Source organism: Macaca fascicularis, chromosome 12 (genome assembly GCF_037993035.2).
Source record: "Macaca fascicularis isolate 582-1 chromosome 12, T2T-MFA8v1.1".
Lineage (NCBI taxonomy): Eukaryota > Metazoa > Chordata > Mammalia > Primates > Cercopithecidae > Macaca > Macaca fascicularis.
In genome coordinates, this window is record NC_088386.1 from 54,682,009 (window position 1) to 54,705,930 (window position 23,922).

The 23,922-nt window shown below is 39.0% G+C and overlaps 1 protein-coding gene across 50 annotated transcripts in view; it reads right to left on the minus strand.

The window, feature by feature from the left end:
• WDSUB1 (WD repeat, sterile alpha motif and U-box domain containing 1) overlaps positions 1-23,922 on the minus strand; it is an 85,915-nt gene that overhangs the window by 48,309 nt on the left and 13,684 nt on the right. For 16 of the 50 annotated variants that reach the window (XR_012421120.1, XR_012421144.1, XR_012421119.1 and 13 more), the window contains 6 exons: positions 22,912-23,005; positions 16,658-16,691; positions 14,777-14,817; positions 14,594-14,700; positions 13,023-13,202; positions 5,571-5,711 (listed from right to left, as the gene is read on the minus strand). Coding sequence is in view for 18 of the 50 variants with exons in the window: in XM_074009215.1 (XP_073865316.1) it covers positions 5,571-5,711; positions 13,023-13,202; positions 14,594-14,700; positions 14,777-14,817; positions 16,658-16,691; positions 22,912-23,005 (597 nt within the window). In the remaining 32 variants the exon portion in view is untranslated. Of the gene's footprint in view, positions 1-5,570; positions 5,712-9,966; positions 10,062-11,583; positions 11,682-13,022; positions 13,203-14,209; positions 14,394-14,593; positions 14,701-14,776; positions 14,818-16,657; positions 16,692-22,911; positions 23,006-23,922 lie in introns of those variants that run through there. The other 34 variants (XR_012421123.1, XR_012421124.1, XR_012421129.1 and 31 more) reach the window with 14 other exon arrangements.

A 23,922-nucleotide genomic window follows, 5' to 3' on the forward strand; every position in this document is an offset into this window, starting at 1 on the left:
GTAGCCTAACTGGGAGACATCCCCCACTAGGTGCAGACCGACACATCACACCTCACACGGCTGGGTACACTCTGAGACGAAGCTTCCAGAGCAAGAATCAGACAGCAACACTCGCTGTTGAGCAATATTCTATCTACTGCAACCTCTGCTGCTGATACCCAGGCAAATGGTCTGGAGTGGACCTCAAGCAAACTCCAACGGACCTGCAGCTGAGGGTCCTGACTGTTAGAAGGAAAACTAACAAACAGAAAGGACACCCACACCAAAACCCCATCAGTACGTCACCATCATCAAAGACCAAAGGCAGATAAAACCACAAAGATAGGGAAAAAGCAGGGCAGAAAAGCTAGAAATTCAAAAAATCAGAGCCATCTCCCCCTCCAAAGGAATGCAGCTCATCACCAACAACGGAACAAAGCTGGACAGAGAATGACTTTGACGAGTTGAGAGAAGAAGGCTTCAGTCTATCAAACTTCTCAGAGCTAAAGGAGGAACTACGTAACCAGCACAGAGAAACTAAAAACCTTGAAAAAAGAATGGATGAATGGATAACTAGAATAATCAATGCAGAGAAGACCTTAAAAGAACTGATAGAAATGAAAACCATGACACGAGAACTACGTGACAAATGCACAAGCTTCAGCAACCGACTCAATCAACTGGAAGAAAGAGTATCAGTGATTGAAGATCAAATGAATGAAATGAAGCAAAAAGAGAAATGTAGAGAAAAAAGAGTAAACAGAAATGAACAAAGCCTCCAAGAAGTATGGGATTATGTGAAAATATCAAATCTACGTCTGATTCGTGTGCCTGAAAGTGACGGAGAAAATGGAACCAAGTTGGAAAACACTCTGCAGGATATCATCCAGGAGAACTTCCCCAACCTAGTAAGGCAGGCCAACATTCAAATTCAGGAAATACAGAGAATGCCACAAAGATACTCCTCGAGAAGAGCAACTCCAAGATACATAATTGTCAGATTCAGATTCACCAAAGTTGAAGAAGGAAAAAACGTTAAGGGCTACCAGACAGAAAGGTCGGGTTACCCACAAAGGGAAGCCCATCAGACTAACAGCAGATCTCTCAGCAGAAACTCTACAAGCCAGAAGAGAGTGGGGGCCAATATTCAACATTCTTAAAGAAAAGAATTTTAAACCCAGAATTTCATATCCAGCCAAACTAAGTTTCATAAGTGAAGGAGAAATAAAATCCTTTACAGACAAGCAAATGCTTAGAGATTTTGTCACCACCAGGCCTGCCCTACAAGAGCTCCTGAAGGAAGCACCAAACATGGAAAGGAACAACTGGTACCAGCCATTGCAAAAACATGCCAAAATGTAAAGTCTATCGATGCGAGGAAGAAACTGCATCAACTAGCAAGCAAAATAACCAGCTAATATCATAATGACAGGATCAAGTTCACACATAACAATATTAACCTTAAATGTAAATGGACTAAGTGGTCCAATTAAAAGACACAGACTGGAAAATTGGATAAAGAGTCAAGACCCATCAGTTTGCTGTATTCAGGAGACCCATCTCACATGCAGAGATACACATAGGCTCAAAATAAAGGGATGCAGGAAGATCTACCAAGCAAATGGAAAACAAAAAAAAAGCAGGGGTTGCAGTCCTAGTCTCTGATAAAACAGACTTTAAACCATCAAAGATCAAAAGAGACAAAGAAGGCCATTACATAATGGTAAAGGGATCAATTCATCAGGAAGAGCTAACTATCCTAAATATATATGCACCCAATACAGGAGCACCCAGATTCATAAAGCAAGTCCTTAGAGACTTACAAAGAGACTTAGACTCCCATACAATAATAATGGGAGACTTTAACACCCCACTGTCAACATTAGACAGATCAACGAGACAGAAAGTTAACAAGGATATCCAGGAATTGAACTCAACTCTGCACCAAGCGGACCTAATAGACATCTATAGAACTCTCCACCCCAAATCAACAGAATATACATTCTTCTCAGCACACATCGCACTTATTCCAAAATTGACACATAGTTGGAAGTAAAACACTCCTCAGCAAATGTAAAAGAACAGAAATTATAACAAACTGTCTCTCAGACCACAGTGCAATCAAACTAGAACTCAGGACTAAGAAACTCAATCAAAACCACTCAACTACATGGAAACTGAACAACCTGCTCCTGAATGACTACTGGGTACATAACGAAATGGAGGCAAAAATAAACATGTTCTTTGAAACCAATGAGAACAAAGATACAACATACCAGAATCTCTGGGACACATTTAAAGCAATGTGTAGAGGGAAATTTATAGCACTAAATGACCACAAGAGAAAGCAGAAAAGATCTAAAATTGACACCCTAACATCACAATTAAAAGAACTAGAGAAGCAAGAGCAAATACATTCAAAAGCTAGCAGAAGGCAAGAAATAACTAAGATCAGAGCAGAACTGAAGGAGATAGAGACACAAAAAATCCTCCAAAAAGTCAATGAATCCAGGAGTTGGTTTTTTGAGAAGATCAACAAAATTGATAGACCGCTAGCAAGACTAATAAAGAAGAAAAGAGAGAAGAATCAAATAGATGCAATAAAAAATGATAAAGGGGATATCACCACCGACCCCACAGAAATACAAACTACCATCAGAGAATACTATGAATACCTCTACGCAAATAAATTAGAAAACCTAGAAGAAATGGATAATTTCCTGGACACTTACACTCTCCCAAGACTAAACCAGGAAGAAGCTGAATCCCTGAATAGACCAATAGCAGGCTCTGAAATTGAGGCAATAATTAATAGCCTACCAACCAAAAAAAGTCCAGGTCCAGATGATTCACAGCTGAATTCTACCAGAGGTACGAGGAGGAGCTGGTACCATTCCTTCTGAAACTATTCCAATCAATAGAAAAAGAGGGAATCCTCCCTAACTCATTTTATGAGGCCAACATGATCCTGATACCAAAGCCTGGCAGAGACACAACAAAAAAAGAGAATTTTAGACCAATATCCCTGATGAACATCGATGCAAAAATCCTCAATAAAATACTGGCAAACCGAATCCAGCAGCACATCAAAAAGCTTATCCACCATGATCAAGTGGGCTTCATCCCTGGGATGCAAGGCTGGTTCAACATACGCAAATCAATAAACGTAATCCATTATATAAACAGAACCAAAGACAAAAACCACATGATTATCTCAATAGATGCAGAAAAGGCCTCTGACAAAATTCAACAGCCCTTCATGCTAAAAACTCTCAATAAATTCGGTATTGATGGAATGTATCTCAAAATAATAAGAGCTATTTATGACAAACCCACAGCCCATATCATACTGAATGGGCAAAAACTGGAAGCATTCCCTTTGAAAACTGGCACAAGACAGGGATTCCCTCTCTCACCACTCCTATTCAACATAGTGTTGGAAGTTCTGGCTAGGGCAATCAGGCAAGAGAAATAAATCAAGGATATTCAGTTAGGAAAAGAAGAAGTCAAATTGTCCCTGTTTGCAGATGACATGATTGTATATTTAGAAAACCCCATTGTCTCAGCCCCAAATCTCCTTAAGCTGATAAGCAACTTCAGCAAAGTCTCAAGATGCAAAATCAATGTGCAAAAATCACAAGCATTCTTATACACCAGTAACAGACAAACAGAGAGCCAAATCATGAATGAACTCCCATTCACAACAGCTTCAAAGAGAATAAAATACCTAGGAATCCAACTTACGAGGGATGTAGCGGACCTCTTCAAGGAGAACTACAAACCACTGCTCAGTGAAATAAAAGACACAAACAAATGGAAGAACATACCATGCTCATGGATAGGAAGAATCAATATTGTGAAAAGGGCCATACTGCCCAAGGTAATTTATAGATTCAATGCCATCCCCATTAAGCTACCGATGACTTTCTTCACAGAATTGGAAAAAAACTGCTTTAAAGTTCATATGGAACCAAAAAAGACCCCGCATTGCCAAGACAATCCTAAGCCAAAAGAACAAAGCTGGAGGCATCACGCTACCTGACTTCAAACTATACTACAAGGCTACAGTAATCAAAACAGCACGGTACTGGTACCAAAACAGAGGTACAGACCAATGGAACAGAACAGAGCCCTCAGAAATAATACCACACATCTACAGCCATCTGATCTTTGACAAACCTGACAAAAACAAGAAATGGGGAAATGATTCCCTATTTAATAAATGGTGCTGGGAAAATTGGCTAGCCATAAGTAGAAAGCTGAAACTGGATCCTTTCCTTACTCCTTATACGAAAATTAATTCAAGGTGGATTAGAGACTTAAATGTTAGACCTAAAACCATAAAAGCCCTAGAAGAAAACCTAGGTAGTACCATTCAGGACATAGGCATGGGCAAGGACTTCATGTCTAAAACACCAAAAGCAATGGCAACAAAAGCCAAAATTGACAAATGGGATCTAATTAAACTAAAGAGCTTCTGCACAGCAAAAGAAACTACCATCAGAGTGAACAGGCAACCTACAGAATGGGAGACAATTCTTGCAATCTACTCATCTGACAAAGGGCTAATATCCAGAACCTACAAAGAACTCAAACAAATTTACAAGAAAAAAGCAAACAACCCCATCAAAAAGTGGGCAAAGGATTATGAACAGACACTTCTCAAAAGAAATTCACACAGCCAACAGACACATGAAAAAATGCTCATCATCACTCGCCATCAGAGAAATGCAAATCAAAACCACAATGAGATACCATCTCACACCAGTTAGAATGGCAATCATTAAAAAATCAGGAAACAATAGGTGCTGGAGAGGATGTAGACAAATAGGAACACTTTTACACTGTTGGTGGGACTGTAAACTAGTTCAACCATTGTGGAAAGCAGTGTGGCGATTCCTCAAGGATCTAGAACTAGAAATACCATTTGACCCAGCAATCCCATTACTGGGTATATACCCAAAGGATTATAAATCATGCTGCTATAAAGACACATGCACATGCATGTTTATTGCAGCACTATTCACAATAGCAAAGACTTGGAATCAACCCAAATGTCCATCAGTGACAGATTGGATTAAGAAAATGTGGCACATATACACCATGGAATACTATGCAGCCATAAAAAAGGATGAGTTCGTGTTCTTTGTAGGGACATGTATGCAGCTGGAAACTATCATTCTCAGCAAACTATTGCAAGAACAGAAAACCAAACACTGCACGTTCTCACTCATAGGTGGGAACTGAACAATGAGATCACTTGGACACAGGAAGAGGAACATCACACACCTGGGCCTATTGTGGGGAGGGGGCGGGGGAGGGATAGCATTAGGAGATATACCTAATGTAAATGATGAGTTAATGGGTACAGCACACCAACATGGCACCTGTATACATATGTAACAAACCTGCACATTGTGCACATGTACCCTAGAACTTAAAGCATAATAAAAAAAATTTTTTAAAGAAGAAAAACAAGAAAAAAACTACTTAAAATTCTTCACATTTAAGCAAACTTCTGAGAATTGTCTAAACTTCTTATTCATTTAGCACAAAACATCCCCTGCAACTTAGTATAGCATCACACATACCTGAGGCGATGACTGGATCTTTCATAAGTTCTCTAGTTATTGGACATACAAATTCATCAGGGATTCCTGAAGAAAGGGATTTAACCTTGGTCCTGAGCTCTTCAATTTTCCTCAGCACTTTACTACGCAGTCCTAGAGATTCTGTAAAGAAATTACTGTTAGGGCTGGAAAACTACTAGTAATCCTTATGCTAGTCATTCACAAATAGTTTGTTGTTGGGGTTTTTGATTTTGAGACAGGGGCTCACTCTTTTGCCCAGGCTAGAATGCAGTGCATAATGATCACTACTCATTGCAGCCTCAACCTCCTGGGCTCAAGTGATACTCCCACCTCAGCCTCCTGAGTAGCTGGGACTACAGGCACACGCCACCATGCCCGATTAATTTATGTATTTTTTATAAAGATAAGGTTTCACTATATTGCCCACGCTGGTCTCGAATTCCTAGGTTCAAGTGATCCTTCCGCCTCATCCTCTCAAAGTGCTGGGATTACAGGTGTGAGCCACCGCAGCCAACCACAAATGGAGATTTTATCTACCACCACCAGAAATCTTCTGACATACTGTTTTACCACATGAACTAGTGTTTTCTTTATACATTCCTTAACAAATCTCTGTTGTATAGAATACTGTTGGTTAAAATATATCAGCAGTTAATAGCTAATTTTAAATAAATTTAGATTCTGAAAGTTCAAGAATTTCAGGTTGCCAGACACTAATATACTCTACAAAATCAGAAAAGGCTCATTACTCGTTACTTACACAACAGAAAATTTCCTAAAAATCATTTTTAAATATGAGTTCAAAACATAAAAATGCCTGTTATATTTTTAAACTTAATGAAATTGGATATATTTGCTGATTCTTATAAGAAGCACAATCACAAATGAAGCTCATCTGTTTGTCCAAACCATATGCATGTTTCACTTGTTTTTATTCTTAACTTAAAAAAAAATTTTAGTTTTAGAAAGTCTAATGTAATTTTAGGAATTTTAGAATTATTGGCTGTTTACACTTTTAGAACTAGTTGACAGTTCTACTTTAGGTTGAAGTAGGTAGAAGAATTAAGATTTCAGAATGCCTCACATAGTTACGAGAAAAAACCAAACCAACTTACTTTCTGTCAGGAGGTAATGCTCCATGAGGTTTATACAGGTCTTAGGACACCCTCTGTTTCAGATGGTCTTTTCGAGGATGTCTGAAAACATCCTTGGAAGCTGGAGATAGTGCGTCCCTCCCTGTGGGAGGGCAGATGTTTCCTGACCACTATAATGTCTTGCCTCCTGGGGGCTATTTTGCTGGTAACCCCCTTATAAGACTGGGGGTTTCCCAAGCTCAGGGCTCCTCAGCTGTGACACAAACATAAACCACCACCATGAAACTTAAGAGGGAAAGGGGAGGCTGGGCACAGTGGCTCATGCCTGTAATCCCAGCACTTTGGGAGGATGAGACAGGTGGATCACTTCAGGTCAGGGGTTCAAGACCACCCTGGCCAACATGGCAAAACCCCATCTCTACTAAAAATACAAAAAAAAAAAGTAGCTGGATGTGGTGGCACATGCCTGTAATCCCAGCTACTTGGGAGGCTGAGGCAGAAGAATCACTTGAAACCAGGAGGCAGAGGTTGCAGTGAGCTGAGATCGCCCACGCACTCCAGCCTGGGTGACACAGTGAGACTGCCTCAAAAAAAAAAAAAAAAAAAGAGGGGAAGGGGAAACAATCAGAACCTGAAGTGCGAGTGTCTGCTGTGTCACGAGTAATAAACCGTTTGAGTCAGTCTGGGCTCACTGCCCACATTCATGTGAATGTGGCAAGTTATCCTAGCAGCTCCCTGGCGCCGAGGGTCTGCTTTCCTGTGACTTCCTTCCAATGGGACATGCTGAAACCGAACTCAGGATTTTTAAAACAAGTTTTTTAAAGCGCCACAAACAAATCAATGATTTCCTTACATGTTGAATATGACTGTGCAAAAATATTTATGACTCAAAAAGATTCCCTCAAATTCTTTATGAAATCACCATCCATATTCAAGAGAAAGCTATTTCAACACAGAAGTACTTAAAAGTGCTTAGTTAGGGAAGTACCTCTAAAACGCAGCACAGTGTTATCTGATCGCCACAGCCAGCCTTTAATGTAACAAATCAGAGATATCGAGTCCACCTCTTCCCAGAATGTCCCGTTTCACAATGTGTGTTTTCCAAGGGTTAGCTGGCTGTGTGTTTTTACTTTGCCAGGCAAATACAATGGAAAGCTTAAGAGGAGTTATAAGGATGGATCATGTATTCAAAGCTAAGTAAGGTGGAAAATAAGAGTAGAGATAGATAACAGGTACACAAGATTAACAGAATAAAGGTTAGGATAAGATCAAGATTTGCTGAAGTGGGGTATTGGATGAGATGGTAGAAAATCTATCATGATTGGGTTATGCTTCCTGAAAATCTTCCACCTGGGTAGAGACATGGCTTCAAAAACTGTCCTAAATGTTTCTAGAACATGTTTGCAAGAAGACAGTAAACATCTTGTTTAAAGAGATAATTATATAACTTATAATATGAAAAGGAGGCTGGGTGTAGTGGCTCATGCCTATAATCTCAGCACTTGAGGCACCGAGGTGGGAGCACTGCTTAAGACCAGGAGTTTGAGACCAGTATGGGCAACACAGCAAGACTCTTTCTCTACAAAAAATGTTTAAAAGTTAGCTGGGTATGGTGGTGCATACCTGTAGTCCCAGCTCTTCAGGAGGCTGAGGCAGGAGGAGCTACAGAACCCAGAAGCTAGAGGCTACAGTGAGCCATGTTCATGCCACTGCACCCCAGCCTGGGCAAGACAGTGAAACTGTCTCTAAAAACATTAAGAAAAAGAAAAAAATATAGGAGCAACTACTGTTCTTTAAAAAGCATATTTTCCTGTCAAAAATATTCTACATGTGTGCTAATACTTAGACTGCTTATAATATTTACAATAGAGAACACAGAAGGCCTAATTCAAAATTCCCCAGATAAGGTTAAACTGGGTGTTATTCTTGTCCAATCCTAATGTCATTTAGAAATGAAGTCAGATCACCTTGCCCTCAGGGATGCTTTTAGTTAAACCACATCCCCAGAGCTCTACCAGAAACAAACATCTCCTTTTGTGATCGGGGGTTCAGAATAAGTCTTATACACTCATACAATTGCTGAGAAAGAAAGGACCCTTACCAGCTAAGCTAGTAAACCCTTGGTACCAGTACTGGGCAATATCCGGCTATTACTGACTATAATCCTGAAAAGACATCTTCATGACAAGTTAAAACCACCCAACTCTGGAAATGCTACATCACTGAGAGTCTGATGGAATCTAGAAACTAATAACCATCAAATATACAAGACTAAACTAACGGATATAAAATTCAACCCTGAAAACCTCTGATGAAACAGAAGGTAACTGGGTTCTGGAGTGAGAGCTGGGAAGTGACAGTGTAGAGCAGAGATGTAGGTGCATGAATGAGACAGAGACCTTCCTACATGTGTCCTTTACTCTCCCAACTTTGTCCTGTAAGTACCAAGGCCACAGCAGCCCCAGCTGGAGGCCACTTACCAGGACAGCACGAGCGCCTGGAATTGAACAAGCACAGGCCACCAAGCTGGTTACTGACTCACCTCTCCCCTGCCCTGACAGAGAACAACAGAACCAAACGCTGGTTTCTTACAAAGAAAACTAAAAATCTGCTTTTAAAAATTATATTTTTTAATTTAAAAATCAAATTTCTACATAAAATGATCAAGAGAAGACACGAAACCTATATTAAGAATGGAAAATACAGCTTAGGTACAGGGGGAATTTTTAAGAGGATATTAAGAACAGGATAGAAGCAGTATAGTTTTTTAATTTCTCTGAAAAAAACAGAGCAACTAGATAAACTCAAATTGCATGGACATTTCCAACAAAACAAGGTAGCGAGACATCTCCATGAACCCTACAATATGCCTGAGTGAGGACAAACCATTAACACCCATAAAGACCTGTGGTTGGCATCTGTGTAGAAGAAAGCAACAGGATATCTGATGGGCCTGAGCAAATGAGACCCCAGCGTGTCCAGCAAGTAAGCACTGGAAAGGAGAGTGAGCCAACTTCAGACAGCAGCTGACCACGGAGGGTTATGCCCTTCCAACAGGGGGTCAGTGCACAGTAACTAGATTTGAACAGCCTATTTCACTTTAATCACATATAAACAAACAAACAAAAACTGTAAATGTTCAATTACTCAACAATAAATGCAGTTACCCAGGCAACAAGTGAAATCTACATAACGAATTAATAAGAACTGAAACATGAAACTTTCAAAATCCGAGGATATAAAGACAGGTGATGTATTTAAATTTCTAAATTTTAAATTAGAAAATGATAAAAATGTCTTACGTGCTTTTATGATTTCTTGGAAAGAAGAGTAAACAGAGAGTGAACCCTTTGAAAAAAATCTCGTTCCCAATTAGGCATCTATGGTTGATGATTATCTGAATATAATCATAAATACCAACATGATACACAATAGTTCCTTGGCATTTGTCATTTTAAGTTTCTATCATTTTATCTTCTATACAGCAATTCCAAACTCCAAGATACGTAGCAATCTGCCATATTCCCAAAGCCTAGATATAAACTGAGCCCAATGAGTAGCTAGATGGAAGCTGTGTGGCTAGTAGTAGACTCACTCGTTGTGTAATATCACATCTCAAAGTGACTTTCCTACTCTTAACCTTTCACACTTTATGCCTTTTGAATGAGATATTAAATGTTATAGTAGTCACAAATTCATAGAAAATGTCTTAAGATATATCCCTCTCAACATCAAGGATCTCTTGAACCTGTACTCTGTCTGGACATTCCTTATACAAACCGTTCTAGATATAAGGAATTATTTCCTAACTAAAGCTGTATGTCTGTTGTACCCTAGGCTTCCATTAACACAATCCTAGAAAATGACTATTATCCTTGGGTAAAGCTCCAAAGTCAAACATATTCAAGTCTGCAGAAATTTCATTTATTGTGTATTTACAAAAGACCCACTGAAAATAGATTTGATAAACTGCTCAATTCCTTAAAAATAATTTAAATGTCAAACATAATAGATATACGACATTGGTCTCAAACCCTCCAATGTACTTTACTGCACAGTAATCAACTTCCTCCATTTGCTGAATGTTAAACTCAGATTTATTCACATTGACATAGCAGCTGTTTTAAACAGTTCAAGGCAAATGCAGGTAAAATAGATATGCATTAAAACAAAATTCAGTAGCATATATACTTGTTGGTTCACCTCAACACATTTGCTTCTAGACCAAATTTAATTCTCTATTCGTGCAATTTACTATTTTGAGGGTCTATTTTTCTTAAAATTCAGGACTAAAAGAAATTCATTATAGCTTACAATACCATTTATAGATTAGTTAGCTGCTTGATTCTTTATAATGAAGGTTGCAAAAACCTTAAAATACATTAGCATGATATCAAAAATAAATGTTATAGTCTATTTTTACTACTTTATTGTATGTCTAATTTGTTGAGCTTGCTAGATCTCCAAATCTTAAACACAAGCTTAAGAGTCCTTATTGACTAGAAAATGTGCAACATTTTTGTCTCCATTCTTAATGGTTTTTCAAATTCACCTATTAGACCATCACAGAACTTGTTTAAATTGTATTTTAATTTTGGCTTGGGCCTGACACTTCCAAAACCCATTTCACTGAACTGTGAAGTAAAATGATTACTACGGTTAAACCTGAGACTCATCCTTCAAAAACTAATTGAATCGTTAATTGATCATTAACTGAATCCTACAAGAATGTCTTATTCTTGGCCAGGCGCAGCAGCTCATGCCTGTAATCCTAGCACGTTGGGAGGCTGAGCCAAGAGGGTCACTTGAGGTCAGGAGTTTGTGACCAGCCTGGGCAAAGTAGTGAGACCTCATCTCTACAAATAATTTTAAAAATCAGCTGGGCACGGTAGTACATGCCTGTGGTTCCAGCTACTCACGAGGCCGAGGCAGGAGGATCACTTGAGCCTAGGAGGTTGAAGCTGCAGTAAGGTGTGATCATGCCAGAGGACTCCAGCCTGGGCAATAGAGGGAGACCCTGTCTCAAACAAACAAAAACCTAGAATGCCTTATTCTTTATTTAGCTAGTTATAAAAACAGAATTGTATTTCTATTGTTTTTATATGCTTTTCTTATGTTTTCAAACATCCTTTGTTGAATCTGAAATTATTTCATATTGTCAAGTACTTCCACTTGATAAGGTACCCTTAAGATTCATTGAGAGAGATTAACAAGAAATTAAGATGCTAAATTCACGAGATTTTTTTAAAAAAATAAAGCTCCTACTCTATTACCTACTCTCAGAAAAAAAGAGGAAGTTAGAAAGGAAATATTTTATCAGAGAGAGATGCTGGGTGCAGTGGCTCATGCCCATAATCCCAACACTTTGGGAGGCCACGGCTGGAGGACTGCTTGAACCCAGGAGTTTAAGACCAGCCTGGGCAACAGGGAGACCTCATCTCTACAAAAAATTTTAAAAATTAGCTGGGCGTGGTAGCATGTGCCTGTGGTCCATTACTTGGGAGGCTGAGACGGGAAGACCACTTGAGCCTGGGAGGTCAAGGCTGTAGTGAGCTGTGATGCACCACTGCACTCCAGCCTGGGCAGCGGAGTGACACCCTCCTATCCCTTCCCCTACCCCCCCCCCACACACACACAAAAAGAGATAGAAAAGTGACTGTAACTCGGCCAGGCGCGGTGACTGTACTCAGCCAGGTGCGGTGGCTCACACCTGTAATTCCAGCACTTTGGGAGGCTGAGGCGGGTGGATCACGAGATCAGGAGATCGAGACCATCCTGACTAATACGGTGAAACACCATCTCTACTAAAAATACAAAAAATTAGCCAGGCGTGGTGGCGGGCGCCTGTAGTCCCAGCTACTCGGGAGGCTGAGGCCGGAGAATGGCGTGAACCCAGGAGGCTGAGCTTGCAGTGAGCCGAGATTGCGCCACTGCACTCCAGCCTGGGCAACAGAGCTAGACTCCATCTCAAAAAAATAAATAAATAAAAATTTAAAAAAAAAAAACAACTTGTTTTTGGTAAAGGTCAAGTACCCAGAATATATAAACAACTCTTACGAAGTCAACAACGAAAAGACAACCCCGTTTAAAAATGGGCAATGGATCTGAACAGACATTTCTCCAAAGAAGATATATAAATGGCCAATAAGCACTTGAAAGATGCATGTCATTAGGTAAAAGAAAATCAAAACCACAATGAAACTCCACTTCACAACTGCTAGGATGGCCATAATCAAGAAGATGGGTCATTAGTGTAGTGCCAGAACATTAAGAAGAAACCATTAATGCAACAAAATCCAACTGCAGAGTAATTTGGTAAAAGTTGTTTTGAAGATTGCCTATCTTTCACTAAGCTTACCAATTTTCAAATCATCAGCCAGACTTTCTTTTGTAAGATTCAACAGTTCTTTTCCATCAATGTTATTCATCTTGAAAATACCAACGAGATCTTTTAAATCTTGTGCACAAAGCCATGTTGAGACATCCTCCTCTGACCAATCTTCAGTAAATTGCTTCAGCTGATCTTCTGTGCTCCTTGCTTAAAATAAACAGGTAAGTGAGATAACAAAAAAGTATTTCCTTTATAAACAATCTCACTTTGAATTAAAAGTAAACAAAATTTCCTTAAATCTGTGTTTTATAGCTGGGTACAGTGGCTCATGCCTATAATCCTAGCTACTCGAGAGGCTGAGGCAGGAGGATCGCTTGAAGTCAGGAGTTCAAGACTGGCCTGAGTAACATAGGGAGGCCCTGTCTCAAAAAAAAAAAAAAAAAAAAAAATTGTTTTACCACTTTAACTTCCTTTTGGAACATTTTCTTTTTCACATCGGGAAAACAATTTTTTATTATATAAAATTCATACTAGCAAAGGTATTCTATTTGCTCCATCATCTCTGTATCAGCACCACTATTTGGTTAATTCTGACAGTGATAAAAATAAAACTCCTAAATTATGTGCCAGTGTTGCTTGATGCCAAAAATAAAACCAACAAAATACAATGATAATTTCTATTTTGTCCTGAGGCTATATTTACCTGAAAAATTAGTATGGAGTATAAACAAATAACTTACAAACCATGGGAGGTGTGGGACACATGAATGTGCACCGAAAGCATTTACCAACAGCTTTCACACAGCCCAGCCACTTCAACACTGGCTTCTCTAAAATTATTATTATTTTAGAGATGGGGTCTCACTCCCTTGCCTAGGCTGAAGTACAGTGGCATGTTCTCAGCTCACTGCAGCCTCGTGACCTCCTGGGCTCAGGTGATCCTTCCCACCTCAGCATCCCAAGTAGCTGGGGCCACAGGTGCACACCCCCATGTGTGGCTAATTTTTGTCTTTTTTGTAGAGATGGTGTTTCATCATGTGGCCCAAGCTAATCTCAGACTCCTGGGCTCATGTAATCCACTTGCCTCAGCCTCCCAAAGTGCTGGGATTATAAGTGTGAGCCACCAAGCCAGGCCAAATTATTTTTAAATGACATTAAATTTGGATGCATACTTTCTATTGAGAAAAGCAATGTGAATAACCTGTCAAATGATTTACTAACTTTTTTTTTTCTTTTTTTTTTTTGAGACGGAGTTTCACTCTTGTCACTCAGGCTGGAGTGCAATGGCACAACCTGAGGTCACTGTAACCTCCGCCTTCCAGGTTCAAGTGATTCTCCTGCTTCAGCCTCCCGAGTAGCTGGGATTACAAGCATGCGCCATCCTGCTGATCTACGTTTCTGTATTTTTAGTAGAGACAGGGTTTCATCATGTTGGCCAGGCTGGTCTTGAATTTCTGACCTCAAGTGATACGCCCACCTTGGCTTCCCAAAATGCTGGGATTACAGGTGTGAGCCACTGTGCCTGGCCCAATTTACTAACTTTCTGACTCTAATGGTGAGTGGGGTTGAAACGAGTGAAAAATGATGTCCTTACTAACCTTGGCAAAGTGTTTCCAGGTCAAATTGCCAGATGTTCACTGTTTTGTCCATCGAACCAGTAGCAAGTAAAAGGGTATTAGGTGCAAAAGCACAAGTTGTGACATACCTAGTTAATAAAAACAACTATTATGCATGTTCTAATGTTTAAATTGTATTAATACAAAGTGGGGTTCAGTTCAGACCTGGTGTGCTGAGTCAACGTGTGAAGGATATTCTCAGTGTTCTGAAAAACAACAACAGCAGCTTTACACTCACTCAGGTAAGAGCAAAGTCACTGATGAAGACTCATTTGACATAAATGGGTTATATACTAAGTGAATACATTAATATTTATTAGTAACTAACATAAGATGAAACTTTACTCAATGAATAGTAGAAACGGCATCCGTAACAGCATTCTCAGGTACTTACTTCGCTTTTTGTCAATTATTGGCATTATTGTCTGCTAGCCATCTCCTTAGAAATTTTTAATACAGTAGACCCTTGGCATTTGCTCATCTGTTTGAACCTACTAATAGTATCCTAAACATCTATTACCTGAAATAATTCATATTTTTGGCTATGGCATTTGACTTGTACACATTACAGGACCAGTGACTAGAAATTAGTCCCTTGGCCGGGTGCGGTGGCTCATACCTATAATGCTAGCACTTTGGGAGGCCGAGGCGGGTGGGTTACTTGAGCTCAGGAGTTCGAGACCAGTCTGGCCAACACAGTGAAACCCCATCTCTATTAAAAATATAAAATATCAGCTGGCATGGTGGCACGTGCCTGTAGTCCCAGCTACTTGGGAGGCTGAGGCAGGAGAATTGCTTGAACTCAGGAGGCGGAGGTTACAGTGAGCTGAGATCGTGCCATTGCCTACAGCCTGGGCAACAGAGCAAGAGTCTGTCTCAAATAAATAAATAAATAAATAAGTCCCTTAGATTTTGAGTACACTAAGGTGGCCATCCAACATTTTAGGTGTATTTAAGTGGGACTCATACATATTTTACAGAGACAATTTAGTGTTATAATTGTTTCTGAGAATGTAAAATCTCACGAAATGTTCATGAGAAATATTAAACATCTACCTCACCTACCTTGAGTATTCTTTTCCATTTCCTGCCAGAACACTCAGTGGCTTGAACCTCTGTGTGGAACACTAGCTTAGATCACTTGCTTAATTTGCTACCCTTTGATTACTTATATCTCCATTTATTTGCTGGCATAGCTACAGCCTAAATCCAATCATTTGGAGGCTCCACTCAACATTTACTTCTCTTGGACAATATTCTTTTCAACTACTTTATTTATTTTTGAGACAGAGTCTCACTCTGTTGCCCAGGCTGGAATGCAATGGCACGATCTCGGTTCACTGCAACCTCCACCTCCGGGGTTCAAGCCATCCTCTCGCCTCAGACTCCCAAGTACTGGGACTACGGGGATGCACCATCATAGCCAGCTAAGTTTTTGTATTTTTGGTAGAGACGAGGTTTCACCATCCTGGCCAGGCTGGTCTTGAACTCCTGAACTCAAGCCATCTGCCTGCCTCGGCCTCCTGACATGCTGGGATTACAGATGTGGGCCACTGCACCCGGCCACAACTTGGTCTTTACTCACCATGGATCAGTCAAAAACTCCCATTTTCCAAGTCCATGATAACCTATTCTTTCTTACACCACTCTCTAAATCCAGCCAGGACTCTAAAAATGGTAGGTCACTTTCAACCATATTCACAAAAAACCCTAGGGTAAACATTCATCCTTTGCTATTATGGAAGCCTGGTGTAAAAGTTTAATAATTGATTGTATGTGATGTTTTGAACACTGGTGCTCTTTAAATATGTATATTTTATGATCACATTTAAAATCTATCCATCTTAAAATCATTACTGAAATATTTAAGGGCTTGTTGCAGAACCGATATCTTACTTGCATAACTATTTTAGCATTTGTGAAAATATATATGATCTTAGTCATACTAAACAGAAAAAATACATACTTGTTCTACCATGCCTAACTTGAAGTTCAGTAGTCTAATAAACATAATATTCATAGATCACAAGATTTTTAAATACTTACAGTATCATATACTATGACAGACTTATCCACTGACCTTTAAAAGAAAAGAAATTATAGGTGAAAAGTTCTATAAAAACAAAGTACAGTATTTATGTAATTAGTATTTTTAAGTAACTTTAGTAACTTTTCTAGAAAAGACAGATATTAACATACATTTAGAATGCAATCCTTTTGTTCATATGTATGAAAACTTTAATTAAAAAAACTACACGTGGCCAGGCACAGTAGCTCATGCTTGTAATTCCAGCACTTTGGGAGGGTGATTCGAGCGGATCATAAGGTCAGGAGTTCGAGACCAGCCTGGCCAACATGGTGAAACCCATCTCTACTAAAAATAGAGAAAAAAATTATCCGGGCATGGTGGCATGCACCTGTAATCCCAGCTCCTTGGTAAGCTGAGGCAAGAGGATGGCTTGAACCTGGGAGGTGGAGGTTGCAATGAGCCAAGATCATGCCATTGCACGCCAGCCTGGGTGGCAACGTGAGGCTCCATCTCAAAAAAAACAAAAAAAATGCCATATATAAAATTCAGAAAATTATAAGCTTTATTAGAACAATGCCACTTTTTTCACTGTTTCTTTTTCCTCAAAAAGCTAATATGCAATAATCTATTGCTTTTAAATGAATTTAAAATATTTAAGAATATTCTCAATTGTATTTTCTAATATTATAAATAAGTGATAGGTGTAACTCATACAAGCAAAAGCTCTTTAGGGTAATAACTTTTAAGAGCGTCAAGGAATCTTACTTTTTTTTTTTTTTGAGACAGAGTCTTGCTCTGTCGCCCAGGCTGGAGTGCAGTGGCGCTATCTCGGCTCATTGCAATATCCACCTCCTGGGTTCACGCCATTCTCCTGCCTCAGCCTCCTGAGCAGCTGGGACTACAGGTGCCCACCACCACACCTGGCTAATTTTTTGTAATTTTAGTAGAGACGGGATTTCACTGTGTTAGCCAGGATGGTCTTGATCTCCTGACCTCATGATCTGCCTGCCTCAGCTTCCCAAAGTGCTGAGATTACAGGCGTGAGTCACCACGCCCGGCCAAGGAATCTTACTTTTAAGAGTGTCAAGGAATCTTAAGACCAAAAAGTATAAGAACCACTGACCTAAATCATGATTCAATTCTTCACTTCTCTATTCTGACTTATAACTGCATTCTGTTGTCCATTCACTTTTCATCTCTAGTCACTTATATTCATCTCTAGACACTAGTCTCCTATAGCTAGGCTTTGCATGTTAGAATTGCTTTAAAAGTTTCAGAAGTTCTCCTAAATTTAACATACAAGGTTTGAATAAGTTCTAACACCATCCTAGGTTCTCAGGGGTTTTTTGTTGTTGTTTTTTGTTTTGAGTCAGGGTTTCACTCTGTTGCCTAGGCTGGAGTGTAGTGGCACGATCATGGCTCACTGCAGCCTCCACTGCCTGGGCTCAAGTGATCCTCTCACCTCAGCCTCCTGAGGAGCTAGCACCACAGGTGCACACCACCATGCTCGGCTAACTTTTTATTATTTGTAGAGACCAGGTCTTCCTATGTTGCCCAGGCTGGTCTCAAACTCCTGGGTGCAAGTGATCCTCCTGCCTCAGCCTCCCAAAGTGGTGGGATTACAGGCATAAGCCACCATGCCCCGTCCATCCTAGGTTCTCTATTATCTCTACAATCTGTTTTTCCGGCCTCATTTCTCCTTATTTATTTGAATGCTTATCATACATTTTAATCTACTCAAGAATCTCCTGCCTCCTGGAATGCTCTTTCTGTTCCTCAATCTTCCCATATCTGCACAGAAATTCTATACTGCCTTTTCCAAGGCCACCCCAACTATGCCCTACACACCTTCCTTAGAACACCTCTTTTTTCTTTCTTTTTTTTTTTCTTTTAAAGAGACAAGTTCTCACTCTGTTGCCCAAGCTGGAGTGCAGTGGCATGACCATAGGTCGCTGCAGCCTCAAACTCCTGGGCTCAGGGGATTCCCCTGCCTCAGCCTCCCAAGTAGCTGAGACTACAGGCACAAACCCCTATGTCCAGCTAATTTCTTTAATTTTTTTTTGTAGGGACTGGGTCTCACTGTGTTGTCCAGACTGGTCTCAAACTCCTGGTCTCAAGTGATCCTTCTGCCTTGACCTCTCAAAGTGTTGGAATAACAGGCATGAGCTACCACAGCAGGCCTTAGTACACATTCTGACCTACAACCGCATTCTGCTGTCTATTCACTTTTCATCTCTAGCCACTTATATTCATATACAGCCACCTTTTATCCTGCTCACTTTTTTTCAGTCTCCCTCTTTCCTATATGTATCCATTCTATCTTATCAATGACTTTTAGTCACAAATAGAATGTATCATTAATTGACCTGTTTGCATCTACTAAGTATGATTTAAATATGCCTGTCGATTATTCTAAAAACTAAATGTTTATTAAGTTTATTAATTTACATTTCTCATTCATTTGCCTGTATATTTGTCCAAGTAAACTAAAAATATTCAGAAAAATATTTGAATGAGACCTTGAGCAACACCATATACCCAAAAGCACTTGATAATGTAAACTTCCATTTATCCAGAATGACTAGGAAAGACACATTTCCATAAATATGTTAACTAAGACACACATATATACAAACTGACAAAGAATTATACTGCTATAAAATGAACTTAAAACAATATTGAGTATCACTTAACACTTCCTCCATGACTCAGAGGGTAAGTACATGTCAGGGTCTTGCAGTGCTATTAGTTCATCACCATGAACATCAACTATTAAATAGAAAAGAGGGGACTTAAAATGTCTTCAAGAGCACAAACACTGTCTTGTACTTCCTCTTCTATGCCCTCTTCCAACTGGCAGAGAGCTGGGCACATAATCATTTTGTCAATTAACCTGTCCCCTAACACAGCAGACAGAGTTCAACTTTATTTGTTTAAACTTTCCAATGATTTAAATTCTAGGTCAAAAGACAATTACTATAAATACCTTTTGATGATGAATAATCTTCATCTTTAGAGATGAAAGAGCCACATCTACAATAATAACAACATAACTAGTAATTTGGCTGACTGTTTGGCAAGAATTGGAGCATATGGAAAAAAGAACCATCAGCCTTAGTCTAGACATTCTAAATGGAGGTTAGGAGCCTCAATATCTTAACTGGAATGAAAGCTGCTATGAAGAGCCATAAAGGTGGGTCAGAATACTATGACCTGTGAGATCAGACAGGAAAGTTTTAGAAAATCTAATGGCAAGGAGAAAATATACAAAAGTATTCAAAAGGAAAACAGTATAAAGTAATTGAATCATTGCAACTATGTTCCAGCCAATTGCCTAACAGAATAAAGCTCTGAAAAATAAAAGCCAAGGTTGAAAATTTCAACACAGAACTGGAAATCATAAAGAGTGACACCATTGAAAAAAATTGCCAAATAGAAATTCTAGGACCAAAAAATAAAATAAGCAAAATTAAGAATTCAATGGACCAGTTTAATATCATATTAGCTGAAGAAAGAATTAGGAAAGGGAAAACCATCCAGAATGAAGCACAGGAAACAGGAAAAAACAAACAAACAAACAAAAAACCAGAAGCATAAATATAGAAGAGAGAATAAAGTTTACAGTGAGAAGGTGTAATGTGCATTTAATTGGAATCCCAGAATTAGAGGACAGAAAGAAAGGAACAGAGGCAATATTTGAAGAGATAATAAATAAGAATTTTCCAAAAGTGGTAAAATATCATTCCACATTTTTTTTTTTTTTTTTTGAGATGGAGTCTTGCTCTGTTACCCAGGCTAGAGTACAGTGGTGTGATCTCAGCTCACTGCAGCCTCTGCCTCCTGGGTGCAAGCAATTCTACTGCCTCAGCCTCCTGAGTAGCTGGAATTACAGGTGCCCACCACCATGCCTGGCTAATTTTTGTATTTTTAGTAGAGATGAGGTTTCACCATGTTGGTCAGGCTGGTCTCGAACTCCTGAGCTCAAATGATACGCCCGCCTTGGCCTCCCAAAGTGCTGGGATTACAGGTATGAACCACTGTGCACCGCCAAATATTATTCCACGGATTTAAGAAGTTCAATGAATTCCAAGCAAACTAAATAGGAAACTCACACACAGATACAAAGTGGATGTGCAAAAACCTCAAAACAGAAAATTTCATGAGCAGTCAGGGAAAAACACATGAATTACATCCAAAGGAACAACAGTTAGAATGAAACTAACTTCTCTATAGCAATACACAACAATAATATATCCTAAAATGTGTTTGTTCCAACAAAGCAAGATTGGTTTAACATTTTAAAATCTTGTAATTCACTCCACTAACAGAGTAACAGAGAAAAATTACATCATCTCAAAAGATGTAGGAAAAATCATCGGATGAAATACAATACCCTTGCATGATTAAAAAAACAACAACAAAAGCTCTTGCAAACTAAAAGGAATAGAATAATAAAGCTTATCTCCCAAAATTGATCATATTGAATAATGAAAGCTTTCCCTGCGCAGTGAGGAATCAGACAACAAGGCCTGTTATCACTGCTTTTATTATCCTGGTAGCATCAACAGTTCAGTAAGGCACAGAAGATACCAAAGATAGAAGAATTAGAAAGGAAGGAACGAAACTATCATTATCCACAAATGATCTGATTTCATATATATATAATCCAAAATAAGAAATTTTCCAGATAAGTCCAATTTATTCCCATTATATATTTCCTTATATTGGCCACATCTTTCATATACTAACAACAAGTGCCTAGAAAGAAGGCTAATAAAAGATGAGAACTTCTACATAGAAGACAATTATTGAAATTCAAAGATAAATGAAGAAATATGCAATATTCTCAGATTACAAGACCAATATCACAAAGATGTCAATTCTCCCCAAATTCATCAGACTCTATATAATCCCAATTAAAACCCAAACATGTTTGTGTGTGGAGACAGGAATTGGGGCAATCTAACAAGTTGATTCTAAAATTTATATGAAAATGTCAATAGCTAGGAATAGACAAAATATAAAGCCTGGGAAAGACAGAATGATATTAGAGCAAGGACAGAAACAGAACAAAGCAGCAGGTTAAGAAACAGACTCACAAATATATTGTCAGTGATTTCTGACAAGGGAGTACAACAAAATGGAGAAGAGTGGTCTTTTCAATACATAGTACTAGGACAACGGGATAGTCACGTAGAAAGGAATAAAATGGAATTCCTACTGCACATGATACACATAAATCAATTGTGTGAAAGGCAAAACAACGAGGGTCTTAGAAGATAATACAGGAAAATATCTTCATGACCTCAGAACATGAAGAAGCTGACTACACTAAAATAATTAACTGTGAAAAGGCAAATCTAGAAGGTGGGAAAAGATATTTACAACTCGCAACAAATGGCTCAAATATAAAAATACACACAAACACACACATATACATATATAACAACAAATCAGTAAGAAAAAAACCCAGGGAAAAAAATGGACTGGAGACATGAACAGGCACTTCATAGAAGAGAAAACACATACGGCTAATAAACTTCTAAAAAGGTTCCAACCACTTTGTTCTGGCGAAACGCAAATTAAAACCATACTAAGGCAACACTACACACTCATCAGAACGGCTAAAATTTTAAAACTCACAATACCAACTATAGACGAGGATACAAAACAACACTGCTACAGAAGCAGTAACTGTTCAGCCACTGGGAAACTGTTGTTATCTGCCAAAGGTGAAAATGCACATATTCTATGACTCAGCAAGGCCATTCCTATGTATTTATCTTACAGAAATGCATGCACATGTGTACCAGGACATACGATAGATTCACAGATTATTGTAATGCTCTCAAACCAGAAACAATCATATAACCATTAACATTAAAATGAACTATTATATATATTATAATGTATCCACGCCATAGAATATTACACATCAATGAAAATCAACGGGCCACAGCTCCAGGCAATAATATGAATTAATGTCACAAGTGTAATGTTGGGTACAGGAAGCCCGACAAAATAATTCATATTGCATAATTTGTTGGAGGCCAGTTTTAAAGAAAACAGGAGTAGTGCATATGATCTAACATGTTGTCACCAAAAAGGGGCACTCGGAAGGGGAGGGCTTCTGGGTCAGAACCAGCAATGTTCTATTTCTTGCCCTTTGCGGTGGTTCATCAAGCTCTTCTTTGAGGTTTCACGTACTTTTCTGTATGTCTGTTTGATCTCTTATAAAAATGGTTTAGGAAAATTAAACCAACTAGCTTACCCTGAGACTAGCATCTGCCCATCATGGGAAAAAGCACAAGCCAGAACAGGAGCACAGTGCCCACTCAGGGCACTTTTATATTTTAATTCAAAACCTGCAAATAACAAGGTAACAGAGATTAGAAAGCTGACCATGCTTAGAACTGATTTTTAAGTCAACGCCATTTCACTTGTTTATTCAACAAATAATCTTTGAGTGCCTAAAGGACACAAAAATTAAAAACCCTCATGCAGTTCAGATATCTATAAGGAAATAATCGGGATGCAGTGTGATTAACTGGTTTCTGTTGACTAAAGAAAAAAGTCAAGTTTTTAAAGAATTCAAGTAGTTTTACTCAGAAGTCTTTCTGAGGACTATAGACTAAGGCCCATGGCCTGGGAACTACAGGGCAGTCTGTGAGACCACTCCAAAGTGGTGCTTCAGCCTACTGCTTATATACAGGTGGTAGAGGCTTAGTACGTGCAAAATCACATCAAACAGAGGTTACATTAAAGCAGAATCACATCAAGGTCTGGGTGTAAGAGTACATCTGGTTATAGATGACCAAAGTGCATTCGGTTACAGATTGCAGAAACATGATCTCCGGACGTTATCTCAGGTAAGAAAAGGCAAGGCTGGGCTCGTTTATCTTTTAAGGAATGTAGTGACTCAGGCAAGAGACATGGGGGACTCTGTGCTCTCCTCTGTTTTGTCTTCAAGGCATTCTTCCGGAGAGCTGCACGTTGTCACAGAGTCAGGGGTTTTGTGAAATTATGCTGGCAAGCAGAAAGGAGCAAACACGGCTTCTCCTGTTTGTTACTCTGTCTCACATTTCAAAAGCTCAGTAATGGATTTTAAAAAGCAGCTCAACAAAGGCTAGATGGGGTAATTTCGTAACTACCAAAATTTTTAAACGTTTAAACTATACCACAATTTTGGTGTCTGATAAAAACAAAATATGCCAACTGCCCAAAAGACTTAAAAAAATGCTTATAATTTTTTAAATCTGGCATTTAAAAATATTTTGTCATC